Here is a 17,904-nt window from a genome sequence, read left to right as displayed (position 1 = left end):
TTTTTTTTTTTGTGGCTCACGTGTTATGGTCTCCGATCCCCCAGTCCTAATTCCAGTGTCACTACACAATTGCACGCCTTGGCTCCTACAGTCATCACATCTCATGGGTTGCAGTAAAAGGAAGATGTGCATATCTTAAATCTTCTTCCTCGGTAACAGGAAGTGGTCTTACCTTCCACATTTTTGCTGAAGCTCTTTAGCTGGGGGAAGAAAAAGGGAATCAGTTTGCTGTAAAGGCTCTACAATCAGTTGTGCTTCCACGTCTGTGTTTCATATGAAACAGAAAGGGCGTATATTTTTGTACTACCCTTTTCCAAATCACACATGAATGACAGAGATAACTGTATTTCTCAAAGTGCAGGAGCTTCATTTCTCTACACAGCACATCGTACTTCTTCCTACAACGTTTTCGAGACATACAGCGTTAGATATTGAGTTAAGAAATAAAAGCTGGATAGATGTTCAGTTTTGTTTTATTAGCACAAGAGGCTTTCTTAGCTATTGAGAAAACACACTGGTGAAGCTAGTACAAGGAACAAATTCTGGGAAAAATAAACCAAAATTGTTATTAACAAAACTACTACTCTTAAATTTCCCAAACCTCATTTTTGCATTTGTCATCTCAGTCACTCTCTCAACTTTAATCGAAGCCCCAGTACTTGCACCTCCACCCAAGTACTAATCACCTCTAAACAAAACAGACAAAACTCAGTTGCTTCTAACTAAGGTGGAACATGCCAATTATGCTTAACTGGCCAAATCTGAAGATTTCCCTTAGAAGCCGTCAATTAACACTTCTCCACAATTTTTATCATTATGCAAAGTAGCCTCTGCATCCCCATCAAAACAGAGGAAACTCTACACAAAACCCAGCAGCCTCAGCAATGAAACAGAAAAGGAGCAGAAGCACTGCTGGGTCTGTACCCATTGCCACTGTGCCAACCAAAACATTTGTCCGTACATATGAACAACATCAAACTCTGCTGGCAGAGGCTAAAACAAACCTTGCTAGTTTTCTGTATAAAATATATAGGTTTATGTAGGTACAAAATGCTCATCTCCTATGAATCTCTCATTTCACATGAACTCGATAAGAAAGTGCTAAAAACCCATCAGCTATGTTAAGAAAATGTCCTGCTCCTACCTTCACCCTGATTAGGACATTCACGGTTGTGGTGAAAATATTTAATATTTGTTTTAATCGGATTAAAAACAATGCATAACCTTTAAAGATTATATTTTTATACGTCACCAGTGTCACCTATTAAAAATATGAAGGATTTTTAAAGATGCTACTTGCTTACTGCTTGTGATACTACTTTCATTGACTGAGATAAGTGAATCTGTGATTATATTGTTTTGACCAGGAGAGGGAAAGATGGACATTGATTCTAAGACTAATTAAAAAATCTTGGAAAAACAAACTTGTAACAAAGTTGACCTAGAGGGTTTTCAACTAGACTTTCCAAGATCTGTCATAATCAAATTTGTTTTGAAAGTCCAAACAGACTACGGGTCAGCTCTGATGGAGACAGCGGGTTTCCTATTTTATCCATTTCTGAAAGTTCATTGACGAGAAACATATGTAACAGGAAAGCTTCATTAGCTTTACACGCCTCTGAACTCTCTTGGATTTCTGCTCAAACAGCAACACTGTTGGGAATACGATCTGGGGAAAGGTAGTAGTAAGGAAGCTTTTTGTTCTTGTTGCGTTCGGTGATGGCGTTAACGATCTCATCCAGATTCTTGCGGAATTTTGCCATAGCCTCTTTCACCGGCTTCTCCACGAAGTGTTCATCTGGGTACATACCCAGAAACAGCTAATTAAAAAACACCAAGAAAACACGCTTTGAGAAAGCAAAGGCTATTCTGTTTCAACATTACGTCATTCAGCAGAACAACACCCAGAGCCGCACAAATGCTACTACTAAAACAGTACCATCGGTATTTAGGCTAGCCAACACTGGCACTGCCAGTGCAAGATGCTGTCCCTCCCTCCACCGCTAGCTGCTTCTTTTCATCCCTGCATCTCTCTGCAGTGCCGGTTCAGGTGTCTGTGTGGCACCTCCGCCACCTGCAGGTAGCTGATCCGCTGAAAAATCAGCTTGCCAAGCCAGGTCTCTGGGTAGCCACTCAAACGTTTGTGCTGCTAAAGAAAAGGATGAAAAGGACAGCGTGGGAGGGGGGTGAACAGCCAAGGGATGAAAAAGGAAGACGACTGCTTCTTTCAGTGACAGTGAAAGTTTCTGTTGACTTAAAACTGTCCTTCAAAGTTCAATCTGACAGTTGCTTTAGTCAGCTTGGCCTCTAAGGGTGCCCCGAATACCGCATTGCCAATACGCATATTCCCCGCTTCAGGTAACTATTTGCCCATACTACTGGCTTCTCAGCTGAAATCTGCTTTCTTCTTAAAATTACTTCTGTTCATCATCTTCTTAATCTTAAGGATTTCAAAACACATTCTCCAGACACAGCCCTTGGGTGAGACAACCAAGTACCTACAACCTCATTTTATGTGAGGGAAATGGCTAAAAGCCATGCTTGCAAAGCGTCCTGTAGGCTTGTTTCGTTTGCAGTCTGCACCAGCCAGGCACAAGCCACAGCTATAGTGCACGTGGCACTGGGGCAGATTTTCCAAAGGGACAGGACATGGGGACACAGCGGTGCTGTAGTTTCTCCACCAGCACTGCTGGGGCAAGGAGTGGAGAAAACCCTTGTGCTTCTGCAGCCCTCTTCTTCACACCAGCATCCCTACTCAGCAATGCCATAACTGAGTTTAGAAACGTGACTTCTCACTCAGAACAGATTTGCATCTGGCAGAACAAGGGCAAACCCACACCATGGATACATCTCCACAGAAAGGCAAACACGGTCCAGTCAAGCACAGAACAGCACTACAATCTCATGAAACCCTGTGGTCTCGCCATGGCTCTCATGGTGTCACCTACATCTCCACCACCTAGAGAAGGGAGGTCGACTTACTTCGTTGTCCTGGAATTGGCTCAAGGCCCAGACAGCCCCAAGATGCCAACAGGAACGGCCCCTGTCTGGTAGACTCTCCACAATTTGCTCGATGGTGACTGTCCCCTTTTCTGTTGGAGGAGGGCAGCGCATTGTTGGTGGGGCATTGGGAATCCAGGAACACCAGTCATACTGCAAAACAAAGGAAGACAGCACAGTGAAAAGCTACAGTGGCTAGTATCTAGAAACACTGCCATGAAAATTAGGAGTCTTGACACCAGGGAGTGGTGCTTGGGAAAACTGCACTTTTAGAAGACTCCAGTGTCTGAATTTGTGAAAATGTTCACTTTATAGCCAGCCACAGTATGTGGGTTTCAAGGTCTCCGTGTTTTAGAGCTAGCCAGGTGCAGGGATGAGGAGGAGCAAGACCCGGGCACTTGACCCAAGCTGGCCAACAGGACTATTTCATACCATGAATGTCACATTCAATATAAATTAGAAAGTTTGCTGAGGAGCTCTCTTCTTCTATGATGGCGGGGATCCTGAGAACTTCTTGCCCCGGTGCCGGACCCCTGAGCCCTTCCCTTCCTCCTGAAGCCGCAGCACTCGCAGTGTCCCACATTTGATGTCCACTGCTGTGAGTGCACAGCTTCCTACTGATAGAATGGGCTGAGTATAATCCTTGTATATTTTATATTGGTATCGGTATCAAATATTGGTTCTTTAGTGTTATTAATGTTAATTATCTATTCTTATTCTATTAAGTCTGTTTATCTTTCAACCCTCAGGTTTCCTTGTTTTTCCCGATTCCCCTTCCCCGGAGGGGTCATAGGGTGATTGAATTATTGTCTAAACTACAATAAATTATTGTGGGTTTCTCAAACCATAACAATGACCAAAGCCCAGATCCTCACTGCTTCAAATTTCTATGTACGCCAGTGGGAGTTAAGTACCTAGATATCCCTGAGGATCTGGACTCCTGTCCCACTGACTTCAGTGAGACTTCACCTTGTGTAGGCTCGTCTGTACTGTTGCAGAAAGTAGCAGCAGAGGTCCTGCAGACGTGCATGGCAACTTTCAACTAGTTAACTCAGGAGCCTTGGTAAATGCTCCATTCAGCCAGCTAGATCGATGTTCTGCCGGGACCGAGCTGCTGGAAATAGCCAGCTGTACCAACTCAAAGACGGATGGCATATGCAGCGACACAAACTGCGGTCAAGGCACTGAGCTGCGCTGCACAGGTTCCCTAAGCCACATCTGAAAATGGGATGGACGCTGCTTCGGCACAGGCACGCTGCCAAAGTAGCACAGCTTACAACAGCAACCCGGGGTAGCGGCCCGGGACCGCACTCACGGCAAACAAAAAGCAAAGCCACTTAGGGTAATTCATTGCATTTCATTGCAGAATGTGCCACAGACTACCAGCACGCACCCAGGCAGTTCACGTGGTGTCTGCAAGGCATGGTAGCTAGATGGTGCACCTGAACCCTTCAGCTTTTCTGAAAGAGGTCTTAGCAACCCATTTAAATGCTTAAAAAAAATTGTCCCCCGTAATAAAATCATTGAAACTATAATAAACAAGCTAGAACCCCTAAATTTGAGCTTTGGTACTTATTTAAGACCCAAAATACCTTTCTCAGCTTCCAGAGTAATTGTTTCCACAGGCTTCATGGGGCTTTGCAAATGTCTCTGTGGTTATTTCCACCAGAAAGAGTAATGCAATGTCTGTACACCTACTAAAAAACATTTCTCTGACCTTGCCATGGTAGATGCATCTCCCAGCCCAAAAAGAAGAACAATCTTCCCAGAAATTCCTACCTGACCAAAATTCACAGCTGCGTGCTGGGCCGATGTGGTGAATATTATCAACGTGAGATATTCTGCTAGCTTCTCTCGTGTCCTGATCGTCTTCGGAAACCCTAAACGAGGGAGAAGAAAAGCTTAAGTAACCCAGCTACGAAGTAACCCAGTTACCCACTAGTAATCAGCTATTCAAAAGGCATGAGTCAGGGGACCGTGCAGCAGTCACGGAGGAGCAGGACGTTCTCTTTCTGAATCTCGCTGTGCGGGCTAACAGGAGTCACTCAAACTCTCTGTGTCCTGGCTGGGCAGCCATGAAACCAGATTGATCCTGCCTTACCTCAGACAGGTTTGTGAGGCACCGCCACTGTCTGCAAAGCGCGTGGTGTTCCTTAAGGAAAAGGCAAAGTGTAAGGACACCTTCCAAAAATACGGTATCCCTGTCCTCTCATCCTACCTACCCTGCAGCAAGGAACCCAGAGAGTCCACAGGGCAGGGGCCTCAGATGCTCCCTTTTTCTTCAGTCTGCAGTGCAAGCAGGGAAGGTTCCTGCCAGGGAGCAAACGACCACGTGCTCGTATTTATAAAGGTCCGAGGCTCAGCAACCAAGCGCGCTGTGAGAAAGTGTGCAGGGAGAGCTTATTTGCTGAAACGGGAAGTGAGGAAATGAGAACTTCTGAAAGAGAAACAACAGAATGAGGAACAGAAATAGTTGCATCAAGCTGACTTTGACGGGGAATGATCAAACAGAGCTACACAGAGAAAGAAGGGAACAGCCAGGGACTAGGGAAATATTCTGCTACCAAAGCACCCCCAAGCCCATATCTCTCCTGTCCCCACCACATCACACTCCTGTGCTGTACTCCCTGTCCCAGCCCACTGTGACCACAGGTCCCAGGGTACCTAGAGACCTGTCAGCATCCTGGGGCGAGCTGCCCATGCTCAGGCTGCCTGTGCCAGCTGCTTCACATCTCCCCCACCAACCTGATGCAGATGTCAACTCAACCTGAGAGGGGGAAGAGGCACATGGTAGCTGTGGCCAGCCACCAAGCCCAAAGAGGGGAGGATGCACCATCCCCTCCTGTGTCCTGCTATCCTAAGCCCACTGTGCTCCTCTTTAAAGGGGCTTGGCACGCTCGCAGTCAGAGGAGCCCTCCCAGGGCAGGAACGGAGATGGGAGGGGGAGCCCTGGGTGCAAAAGCCTCTCCCATTTATCCTCCTTCCATTCTTTACAGATCCAGCCAAGTCCCCCTGCTCTCTACCCCAGCCCCTGGAGTGACAGCAGCGCAGACAGGGACGTGGCAGGCCTGGCAGGTTTCCCACCTGTAGTGGCAGTCCTGGCACCAGTGGTGCTTGTAGCATCCCACCCCAGCTGTAGCCCTGGAAAGGCTCAGTACTCGTCCCACGTCAAGATGCTTAGGTCAAGCATGAAGTTCCTACTAGCAGGCCATGTCTAAGTTTTCCTTAAGAGACAACTAGGAGAACAAAAATTATAGCAAGTAGGTGTCCCCCAACCCTTTGCTTGTCCAGGCGGGTAGAGCCTAGAAGGCTGTTACACACCAGTGCGTACCGGTAATGAGTGGAAACATCACAGTTTTGCCTGGAGGTCTCACGCACTAACATGTTTGCGTGCAATGCCAAAGCCATCTGGCTCAGATCACTGGCCAACAGGTGTTTCCACAAGTAAATCAGTCAGAAGAGTATGAAGAATCCCCACCCCCCTGTATAAATTCCTGAAAACCTCCTTGGACAAAATGTGAGTGAAAGAAAAAAGTCACGTGTAGGGAAAGGCAGGAGAGTGTTAACTGAGGTGGGAGAATAGAGCCGTGTTATGGGTGAGAGCTCCCACAGCCAAGAAATGAGAGGCAGTGAGAGGAGACAGAGCAAAGGAAAATATTTCTTAGAAAGAATTATGAGTATCTTCTCTTGAAGAGAGCAGAACAGCTCAACGATGGCACAGATGCTGAACAAAGGCAAAGTGCAGCAAGATACTCCTGGGGAGGTTCTTACTTGTTCTTATTTGCTGCAAGTTTTGGAGGAGAGGATTCAAGGGGGTCCCGCTGCTCCTTGTGTATCAGTCTGCCTGGTGGTTCCAACAGCACGTACAGACAGCCCCTCCCCTAATGCTTAAAGCACGAGCAGATAAGATCGAAGGACTAATCCCCAGTGTACAGAGATTACATGAGTTGCCCAAGCTCCTGGTGAGAATCTGTGGCAAAGGAAGAAGCTGTCTCCTGAGGGAGGGAGGGCCTGATCCAGGGTCTCACCCCTAAAACTGAGCATCTTTGGGCCAAGAAGTGAGAGGGTCTCCAACAGTTCAAGGTGTGCTGTGCATGCAGCGCTGCTGTCAGCAGGGACTTGACAAGCTTCAGACCTGGCTGGGCCATCATACCTTACCTGAGGCCTTCACACCCCTCATCCCATAAACGTAAATGTCTTTGACGAAGGCTTGGAGCTCCACATCCTCACACACCACCTCGTCGCTCTCATAGTAGATGTGAATGACATCCTCTGCAAAACTGCAGACACAGGAACAAATGAACAAGACAAAATGAAAAGGAGAAAGCAAGCCTGCCATTCCCGAAGACCTTCTACTGACCTTGCAGAGGAGGCAGATACTGTACAGGTAAAGAAAGAAGGGCAAGAGCAGGTCTCAACACCCTCCTACGTCCCTCCCACTAGCAGTGGGAATGCACAGAGGCAACTTTGATTCATTTCTAACTGCAGTATCACTTCCTCCCCCAATAAAAAAAAAAAGTTGGACCACACTGCATCCCCTGAACAGTTCTGTGTGCTTTACTCTCTTATTTGAGGCTTTGCTCCTGCCCAGACCTCTGTCATCACATCTACATCCTTTTCTTCACTTAATACAGACTCCCTCTGGCATATCCACATGGCTCTCACACTGGGAAGAGGGGTTCCCAAACTGTGATACCAGCACCATCCCTGCACGTGGGATACTCCAAAGCTGTTCCTGAATACCATTCAAATCATTGATCCCCTCCTACCACACACCCTTTTCACAAAACCCAAGTGGCACACTCCAAAGTGGGGGTGGCCCAGGAAACTTCTCGTGGGGAAAGGGGTCTAGAGCTTTTTCCCACACTGCATACAGCAGACATCTCCTCCCTGTTCAGTTCCTCTTCTCAAAATCCCTCTTTCTATAAAAGCTTCCCAGGCTAACTCACCTCAGAAAGAAAGGCTCTTAAAACACTGAGATAACAGAAATCATTCTGAAAGCAGTAAAACCAGTTAAGCCTGATTTCCTGAAGATTTGCGTTTCACGACTGAATGACCGGTTAACTGAGCTATGCTGAGATATTCTGTTAGCTCTGCAGGTACCTATAATCTCTTGCTAAATATTTCGACAACAACCCATAGGGTGAAACATTTGACTGCAGAAGCTGACTGATGGGATTAAGAACTGTTATCCAATACAGATTTCTCTCCAAACAAGCTATAAATTTAGTGCAATTTGGAGACCTTTACAGATCTGTCAATGTGGTTTCTATTAACCAACCAAGTCAAGAGTTGTTATTCAGGCAGAAAAACAACTGCATAAACAAGAAGAGTTTAAGTAATTTTGGCTTCCAGAGGAAGCCAAAGGAAAAGAAAAATCCTGCAACATGCAGAGATAAAGGTGCCCTGCATGAGCTCTGCTTCCACCACCTGGCACCTGTGCCAAATGCATACAGAAGGTAATCTGTCTCTTACACAACGGCAGTATTTTAGACCCAAGTCAACCTCATGCAGTTCAACAAGGCCAAGTGCAAGGTCCTACATCTGGGTCGGGGCAATCCCAAGCACAAATACAGGCTCCTCGGGGAATGGCTGGAGAGCAGCCCTGAGGAGAAGGACCTGGGTGTGCTGATTGATGAGAAGCTCAACATGAGCCAGCAATGTGCGATCGCAGCCCAGAAGGCCAACCGTATCCTGGGCTGCATCAGAAGTGTGGCCAGCAGGTCAAAGGAGGTGATTCTGCCTCTCCACTCTCGTGAAACCCCACCTGGAGCACTGCATCCAGCTCTGGAGCCCCCAACATAAGAAGGACATGGACCTGTTGGAGCGTGTCCAGAGGAGAGCCACGAGGATGATCCGAGGGCTGGAGCATGTCTCCTACGAGGAGAGGCTGAAAGAGTTGGGACTGTTCAGCCTGGAGAAGAGAAGGCTCCAGGGAGATCTTATTGTGGCCATCCAGTACCTAAAGGGGGCCTACAGGAGAGCCGGGGAAGGACTTTTTCCTAGGGCATGTAGCGATAGGATGAGGGGGAATGGCTTTAAACTGGAAGAGGGCAGGTTCGGATTAAAGATTAGGAAGAAGTTTTTCACTTTGAGGGTGGTGAGGCACTGGAACAGGTTGCCCAGAGAGGTTGTTGAGGCCCCATCCCTGGAGGTGTTCAAGGCCAGGCTGGACGTGGCCTTGTGCAACCTGGTCTAGTGGGAGATGTCCCTGCCTATGGCGGGGGGGTTGGAACTAGGTGATCTTCAAGGTCCTTTCCAACCTAAACCGTTCTATGATTCTATTAGAGAAGGGGTTTAAGAATTTGCCGCATGAGCCTTGTTAAGTCTGGGCCATCTATCACATGCAAAGCAATGCTGGGAATAGAAGTTATTTCATCAAAAGAATGGAGACTGACGCTTCTGCAGAGCGTAGGAGATTCATGGTGACTAGACACATGTATGACCGTGGGTTAATGGGTCAGGATATCCCACACTCCAAAGGGTACTGCCCATGCCACTTACAAACCAAATTACTCAGGAAGAATCTCTCAGCCAAGTTTGAGAGAGTGTAACATCTTCCTCCAGCTAAGTTAACACCCACAAACAGACAAACCAAATTGATTTGGCTAAGTACTATCTGATGTTTGAAAAGACATATCTCAATCAGCAAAGAAAACACAGGAAAGAGAAGAGGGACAAAAAACCCCCAACAGACTACATCAAGATAACAACCACAGAATAGTTATAACTTCCTTTTCTCTCAAATGGGCACTAACAATTGCAGGAAATATTGCAAGATAACCTCTTGCCAAAACATAGAGAAAACACAGGAGACAAAGATGTACCCAACACTTAAAACATTAAGCTTGCATTATAAACCCCCTACTTTGCATACACAAAAGATCTGATTTTTAATGAACATGCTTTTCAAAAGCCACGTGATCAGAAACAGCTGCATATTTAGCAAGCAATTTATGCCGTGCAAAAATACGTTTTCTGTTAAATGAAATGCCGCTGTAGAATAAAAAACATATGAATCATTCCATTCCGAGGCAGCATTTCGTATCTGAAAAGGAGACACATTTGTATGGCCCAGCAGCCTTGCAGTACCTCTCCTGACTCGGAACTGCTGCCCCTCCTGACAAAACTTGGACCTTGTGATTTTAAGGCATTTTAAGAAAGGTTTTGCTTGAATCGGTTAATGCCTAATTTACTGAGTTTCAAAACACAACTCTCATGCAGGCCAAGCTTACATTTCCACTCCACAAGAACCCTGATGAGCTCACATGGCTGGCCTACAGAGCTGGGCTCTCCCTTGGTTTGTGCACAGCTTAAAAAAAAAATCTAATTAAATTCCCTATGCAGGGCTAAATTCCAACTCACCAAACTCCGTGAAATCCTATAGAAGAGTACGTACTTACAAAGGAGCCTCTGAAATACAGAATGCAAGTAAATGGGGCTGAAAAAAGCAGGAATTAGCAGTCTTTCAAGGGTGTGTGCTCGACTATATATTTTTCCCCAGACGAGAGATGCTGGATGGAAAAGGCACCATGTGACCAAACAGCCCAGGTGCTGTTCACAAGGCTGTGACGAAGAGCGAAGTGAGCGGGGGGACAATGAAGTCTCTGTGACAGTGACTTTATTAGCCATTTCTAGAACTACAGTCTCTTACCTCTTTATAGCCTCCCAGACTTTAATGCCGTCATCCCGGTAATAGTAGTAGGGGATATCCTCTTTGCTGTCCATCCCTTTAGCTTTGATCTCCTCAGGGAAGCAGAGGGAGCTATAAGTCAGATCCTTCATTGCTTTCTGCACCATTTGTACGTGTCCTCCTCCACCTGTAGCATTTGCCTGCAGGAAGAACGGCAAGACAGGAACAGTAGGAGATTACGTTCACTTTGTGCTGAGACTGGCTTTCCAAATTCGCAGGAGATGGTAATCAAAACGCTGGTGAATCTGTTTTCCAAGGAGAAAACCGTATCTCCACACAAACAAGTACCAAACTGCAGAGGTCTACTGCAACTGTGCATTTTGGCTTCAGAGATTTCACACCTCTCCCATGAATCACTGTTGATATCCACATTTTCTCCGTAAGTACAGCACCTGCTTATAATGGAATACAGTAATAAAATATAGCAACGTGGAAGTATGGAACCCAAAGCGCTTTCTGCCAGCCTTATGCTGCAGAACCTGTGTGTGTGAAGGAAGGCAGCCAGGGGTGCGTTACAGCAGGCTTTTGCTAAGCCACCCAGTGCTGCTACAGAGTGGTTTAGGAGAAAGTATTAAGGGATGCAGGCTACCATTAGCCACCCTGGAATTTAAGCCAATCCCACTGGGCAGTTACTGATGAGGACTGGCCAGGGTTTCAGTATATGTCACATCTGGAAAACACAGCGTGTCCACAACAAAACTGCACTGCAAAACTCTTCAGGTGGTCGCTGCACGAAAGCCCCCAAATGTTGCCTTTCTAGCATATGATGTTAGCGTTGTAGCAGTAGTCAGCTTACACTTATTGTCCTCCAGCTGGTTGTTCACCTACGTTAGAGCCAACAAATTCTGGAACTCCAGGATCCCCGCTGGCAGGTCTTAGCCACACGCTCACCCCCATGCCCGGGTACGGACATCATGCTTCTGTTCAAAGGGACGGGAGTCCCTGCCAGGTCTCCACAGCAGCAGTGGAGTACAGAAGGCAAGTAAGGTGCCTGGATTCAACCTCTCTTTTCTCCTTGGGCGAAAAACTCTCAAGCATGGAAGCTATTTCTGGTCTGGTACCAGAGGTGTAAGGGGGATAGGGCTGTTCTGAAACACAGGCTCCCTCCCTGGAAGCACTTCTGAAACCTCCCCAAACAATTTGCTGCATTGTCACAAAGACCACTGCATGCCAACCTGTTGTGCTTCCTAGATGCAGCATGCCACTCCTCGGGGAGGAAGAGCTGGGTACATGTTAAATACCAGTGCAGTCAGATTGAGATGTTCAGATCTGACCTAAAAGCTGCATTGCAGTCCACGACATACGGCTTCGTTTCACCGACTCACACGAAGCTGAGTTTCAATCCCAGCAGATCTGCTGTTTATGGCAATTCAAGACGACAGGCTGGAATCTGTACCCACTATTTGTGGGCTTAGAAATCTATCTTACCTACACGTCTTTCTCTGATGCAAATTTCTCTTTGGCGATGACAAGTTCTTTCGGTCACTACCCTGTCCCAAAATGAATAACTGAGTACTTAAAAGAAATTTGGAACTTAACTGCACGCACACGTGTGCAGGGATGTATGTGCACATTACGTTACCTTGCACGTGGCTGCTTAGATGTAAAAGATAACACCGTTAGCACAAGGCACCACTTCTGTGTGCCAGTTCCTCAGGCGATATCAGTTATGTTTGCCCTTTAGCAGAAAGGTCAAGAAACAAGGCAATCTGTGATGGTTCAAGGATAAAACCACTTACAGAACCATGAAGAATAATGAAGATTTGCAAAGGGGATTACTTACCTTGTCAAAAAGGCCACATTCACAGATAAGCTGTTCTCGGGCTTTGGTATTGATGGCTATTGTGAACCGCATGTGTGGCACCAAGAGCTGTGAAATGGGACAAAGAATGAAAGAAGGCAAATTCTCTGACTGAATTCAACAGCAACCAGGTGTAAAGTCTGAGGTCCTGGAAGTCCTGGTGGCTGAGCTGTACGTTGCCGTGCAGGGCTGCCAGGCAAATTATTGAGCTGAGCTATCACCACGACTTCCTTTGGTTTGTCAAACTAATGTGATAACCTCCCTTAATGCAAGAACCAACCTTGAAGAGGGGATGTACAGCAGGCAGCTGCCGGAACATAGCTATGCTGAACACCTCTGAGACTAAGTGTGTCCGTAAGAGGTGGGTCACTGTCTGGTGGATGTGAAAATCAGATGAGCGAACCCAAATTTTAGCTAGCAGCCAATCATATGTGGCATCTGATGGAAGGAATATGGGATTGTCTGGACCAGGCTTCTGACCAAGCTGAAAGATACAAAAAGAACACAACCGCCCCCAAGTCATTGATGTTTAAGATGAGACAACAAGCAATGTGTCCATTTAAAGACCCTGACAGTTAGCCCACCTGGATTGCAATGGGTACAATTTTATTCTCCAGATTCTTATACAGCAGACAGATAGGTGCAGCCAAGTACTGTATTGTGCACGGGTCTGTTTTGTTGGCATCCACACCATCCAGCAGCTCATAGTCCACAATGAAAATGTTTCCTTGCTGGGGGTGGAAAAAAAGGAAAAAAAAAAAAAAGGGTGATGTGTTTTAATGGAGTGCAAGCAGCAAGGCTCAGAACAAAGGTCGGGAAGTCTCGGCCAGAGGCTGGCTTGTGCCCTGTGGTTACAAGTGGCCACTGGCCTGCCCTTGCTCGTGGTGGCTCAGGGATGATGCTGTTGGGACAGCAAGCACATTTATACAATCTACCTGACTTGTGTCTGCTGAGTCCAATAGCGAGCCTTTCAGCAAAAAGCGACTACATATTTGGCATTCATGCAGTGATGCTGATACGCAAATAAGTTTCACACTGCCAGCTGAAGAGACCCCCATACCCACCATACAAACAAAAGCAAGGCACCACCCTTGCCAACCTTTCTTCAGCACAGTAGTTCAACTCTGCGAGTGACAACAGGATAAGACCCTACCAGGAAAGGGAGAGGCACTTTTCCCCTCTGAGGCAGTCAATCCCTAACCTTTCAGAAGAAACCACCAAAAAAGGACCCTTCACCTCCTGGTGACATCTCCTTAACTGGACCAGGAGAAAGGCATGGCCTGCAGCTCTAGGATAGCAGGAGAAAACAGTCAAGAGAAATGTTGCCAGTCTGCAGAGACAATGAGCTTTGTCATAACCAACCCTACAGCCTGAAGAGAGGAGATGTGGCTGAAGGCAGTTAGAACAGGGTTTGGAAGTTAAAGGATATGAGAAGGAACAGACGAAATCCAACCTCACTCAGAGCCATACCTTCACTTCCTCCTCCAGGGTCAGGTTCCTCTCCAGACTGCATTCCACCATATCCATAGTCACAGGCAACTTCTTGGGTATCTCTGTGCATCTCCGGATCAGCACAGGATTGCATCCATTCAGGAACTGGTAGCCAAACATGAAATCTTCCTTCCAGTGCTGCATCACGTATTCTAAGGGATAAACAAGCCTGCAGCATCAATACCTGCACTGCATTGTAGAATTCCTCCCTTCCTCCCCACATTTTGTTATGCTGCACTGCAACTTTAACTCAAGACAGTAGCAAGAAAAAGAGTCAAAAGGTGCCATAGAATTTTAAGAAAAATCACTTAAGTTAAAAGAACAATGTAATTTTTGCTTTTCACTTTGAACAATGTAATTTTTGCTTTTCACTTTGAGAAGAATTAAATTAATAATAATTTATTTCTCCATGTACAGAAGCAATGAGGAGTAAAATATTGCATTCCCATGAAAAATACTCTCTCCATCTACAGACCACCTTCTCAGGTCTTCCACGATATTTTTAAATCTCACTCTTCAAATTCTCAGGGCATGCAGTACAGAGAGACGAGTCAAAAAAGATGGCACAGGTGGGAGAAGGGAAATACAGAGCAATGTGGGTAGGGAAAGTGCAGCAGAGACTGGAGCTGAGTGAGGGACACCCTGGGGAAAGGTTTTGACTTTGACTCAGTAAAACTGCTCATTCATTGTTTTGCTTTTTTAAAATTTTTTTCCTCTGTTTATTTTTCAATTGCTAATTAACATTTCTTCTTAATAAAACACTAGTTTGGGGTATTCCACCTCTTTACTATTACATGTTTTACTGTTTTACTGGATGTTTTCCACAATTGCAATGTTCTGCCTCATAACGTCATGTCGTCGCTTCAGCCTACAAGTTCAGACTCAGAAAAAACATGATTAATGTTAAAAATCCCATTGGTGTCTTCAGGGGAAAAATGAAGCGGATAAAGTTTTCCCCAGTTACCTATTTTCAGACAGGTCAGAACTTTTTCTGAAAGCAATTTATTTTTCTACAAATGGTGAAAGGATGAAAAAGATAGGCCTGAAGGAATTCAGTAACAAAAAAAAAAGTCTCAAAACTCAAAATGCTCTCTAACAGAGCGGAAAAAAGTTAAGTTTACTTAAAGTTGACATTTGCATCATCTCTGTCAATTGCATAATGAGTCTGGAGCTGTATCTGAAGTGTAGACCAAGCGAAAAATGAGTCATCACCTCGGACAGAAGCTGCATGACCGAAAAATGCCTTGAACCACCTTCTCCATTAGCCCCATTTCTGCCAAGGCTTGCAAATAAGCAGATTCAGAGTTTCATTAATATAACTGAGACTGATGCTTGACATTTAAAACTAACAGAATCGGAGCTTTCCTCATGAGTGTGGAAATGTTATCAATGAAATTAATTGGAGATTATATCTAATTCCTGTGTTAAAAATACTTTAGGAAGCAATCTTATTAGATGTAACAAATTGCTGTAATTATTTTTTAATAGCTCTGGCCAGCTCTTGTGCTTTATTTTATACCCGAGAGCGGAGAAATTATTCTCATTTCTTTTAACTGGTCCTTAGGCAGCCTGAAGAGGAGCAAAACTTGCAGAGTCTGAACCCGCCATTCACACACACTGGAGGGACCACATGCTAACGAACTGACAGTATCTGTGTATCTATCGTATCCAATTATACAGTAAAATAAAGTAAAATAATGTCACCATGGTCAACAGTAGAAGGTTGGGTCTGGCTCACAAAACAAAGGCTTTCCAGCCCTGCTTTACCGAAAGGACACCATGTCCGGTGTCAAAACCCACGTCTGTCTGCAATTCCTTTAGGTAACTGCCAAGATTGCCATATTGCAACGGGTTAAAGAAAATAAGTATTTTGTCTTTTACATCTTAATACTACATCAATAGAGCTTTTAACAGTATGAATGATACTGCAGAAACTGAATGGCCTCAAGTCCAAAAGTGCAACTCACACTCCTAGAGAGAGATCCAGTAAGAAGGCGTGAGTAGGAAATGACAAGCACAGCAAGACATTTAATGCAGTATGCACAACTAATTCTGATGCGGTTTTGAAAAGAGATGACCTTTTGGATAAACGCCACACGTCTTTTCAGGCCTAACTCTCACCAATTTCCAATAAGAACCACAGTTCCTCAGATTGTGGTCCGACAGCCCATCCCGGCTGCAGCACCCCCAGGTGAAGAAGTTACAACTCTCCGTCCCGGGTCATTCCCAGCTCTTTGCAACCCATCCCCAGATCTGCTGGCCTAACAGCACTCACTTCCATGCCTGAAACAAGTTCTGTGAAACTGACCCCTGTTAGGAACAATTTACCACTGAAAAGTATTGGAGCTGCCCCATGGCATGGACACAAATGGCCCGTGAGCACTGACAGAGGGGAGCTACAGGTGAGGTTATGACAGCAGAACCGAGGCAGTGGTACCCTCCCTGTGTCAGGACCGGGTCGAGACGCCGGGACTTTTAGCAGCAGTGCAACCAGGACTGAGCACATGGCTGGGACGTTAGGCAACAGCCTTTGATCTGATCTGTGTAAGAGGCCAGAGGGGTCACCCTCATACTTGCCATTAGCTGAGAACATTTCCAAACATGCCTCTTTGGAGATTTTCCATGTATTTAGATGGCTAAAGTGGGAGATACATGACCAAAAATGCTTTAACAGCTAATATGCTCTGAAAACCACTCCCGCTAAGCTATCTCTAGGTTTAGATGGGAAATACTCAGGAAAGTTTGTCCTATGGGACTTACATGTATCTGAAAATGCATTTCTAAAAGCCAAAAGGGACTATGATGCCCAACTGGCCTGACCTCCAGTATAGCTCAGGACAGAGAACGTCATTGAGCAATTCCCAGTAATTTTAAGTTTGTGTAACATCATAGCTTTGCTTTCTGGTCTTGTGGGCTGCTGGTGTGATCAGCAGCCTAAGATAACAGTTTATTTATGAAAAACCATGGGAGAGCAGAAGTGTGGGTCAACCACTTCCATCCTAATCAGATATATGCAAGACAACTAATCAGTCATTCTACGATGCAGACATGAGCAAATGCTGATAAACCCACCAGAAATTGTGTTGCTGATTCTGACAAAGATCCTCTCAAAATCTGCAAAATCACTCCAGGAGGACTGGAACATGTGCATGAAACGGTTGACATAAAGATTCTCCATCCTAAAAATAAAACAAAACAAATCATCTCTGAAAAAAATAATCTCCAGCTTCGTCAATAGCCTTTGCCATTCTTTTCCACCCTTTTATATACCTACACACAATACGTTTTTTGGTGCTGTAATGTGAGATTGGTCACCCTACAGAATTAAATTTGCTGGCTGTACCTTTACACACAAGACTGAGAGGCATCTCAAGGGCCCAGTCTCTGCTACTGCATTTACTGACCTCCATTCTAGAGCTGTTATCGGCAGCCTACAATGACAGTGCTTTAAGACCTATGACGTATAAAAAATATAGTCAGAAAAACTAGTGCTTCACACATCAGCAGCAGTTAGCATCAGCTGAGAGCGCTAAACTCATTATTAGCACCCGTTCAGAAAGTGGTACAGCGACGCAAAGCGATCGAGTGATTTGCATGAAGTGAGGACAAACACAAGCCAGGGTCAGTCCAGCCAGTATTCCTAAAGAGAAAACAGCTCCTCTAAGTGTCTACATGACCAAGGCCAGACTGGATCCCTACAGCGTGAGGCCTGAGTTTTTTGAGAGCTTTCTCTTTACTTGAGCTGCTGGTTAAACTTGATGCTCATCTCTAACCTCAGGAACCAAGTCACTTGGTTGCAGACATCGCGTGAACACGGCAGGCCGGGAGCCAGAAACCTCTGACTTAAAGTGCTAATTCAGCAAAGTATTCTGCCTACAGCACAGCCAAGCAAGTTCACCTCATACGAGATGACAAGTCC

The 17,904-nt window shown here is 45.6% G+C and overlaps 1 protein-coding gene across 4 annotated transcripts in view; it reads right to left on the bottom strand.

The window, feature by feature from the left end:
* Window positions 1-457: 457 nt before the first annotated feature.
* The window catches only part of ALOX5 (arachidonate 5-lipoxygenase), a gene marked incomplete at its 5' end in the record, with an annotated part of 33,018 nt that continues 15,571 nt past the window's right edge, over window positions 458-17,904 (bottom strand). Inside the window, 10 exons of one of the 4 annotated variants that reach the window (XM_082486288.1) lie at window positions 458-1,820; window positions 2,983-3,153; window positions 4,780-4,880; window positions 7,159-7,280; window positions 10,655-10,833; window positions 12,477-12,563; window positions 12,775-12,978; window positions 13,079-13,225; window positions 13,965-14,137; window positions 17,058-17,164. In XM_082486288.1, the coding sequence (XP_082342414.1) occupies window positions 1,641-1,820; window positions 2,983-3,153; window positions 4,780-4,880; window positions 7,159-7,280; window positions 10,655-10,833; window positions 12,477-12,563; window positions 12,775-12,978; window positions 13,079-13,225; window positions 13,965-14,137; window positions 17,058-17,164 (1,471 nt within the window). In that variant the 3' untranslated portion in view covers window positions 458-1,640. The remainder of the gene's footprint in view (window positions 1,821-2,982; window positions 3,154-4,779; window positions 4,881-7,158; window positions 7,281-10,654; window positions 10,834-12,476; window positions 12,564-12,774; window positions 12,979-13,078; window positions 13,226-13,964; window positions 14,138-17,057; window positions 17,165-17,904) is intronic. The other 3 variants (XM_082486289.1, XM_082486290.1, XM_082486291.1) reach the window with 3 other exon arrangements.

The sequence above is a fragment of the Vanellus vanellus genome (assembly GCF_965231255.1).
Source record: "Vanellus vanellus genome assembly, chromosome: 7".
Classification (NCBI taxonomy): domain Eukaryota; kingdom Metazoa; phylum Chordata; class Aves; order Charadriiformes; family Charadriidae; genus Vanellus; species Vanellus vanellus.
The sequence above is the reverse complement of the archived record's forward strand: the minus strand, read 5'-3'. Positions and strand labels throughout refer to the sequence as shown.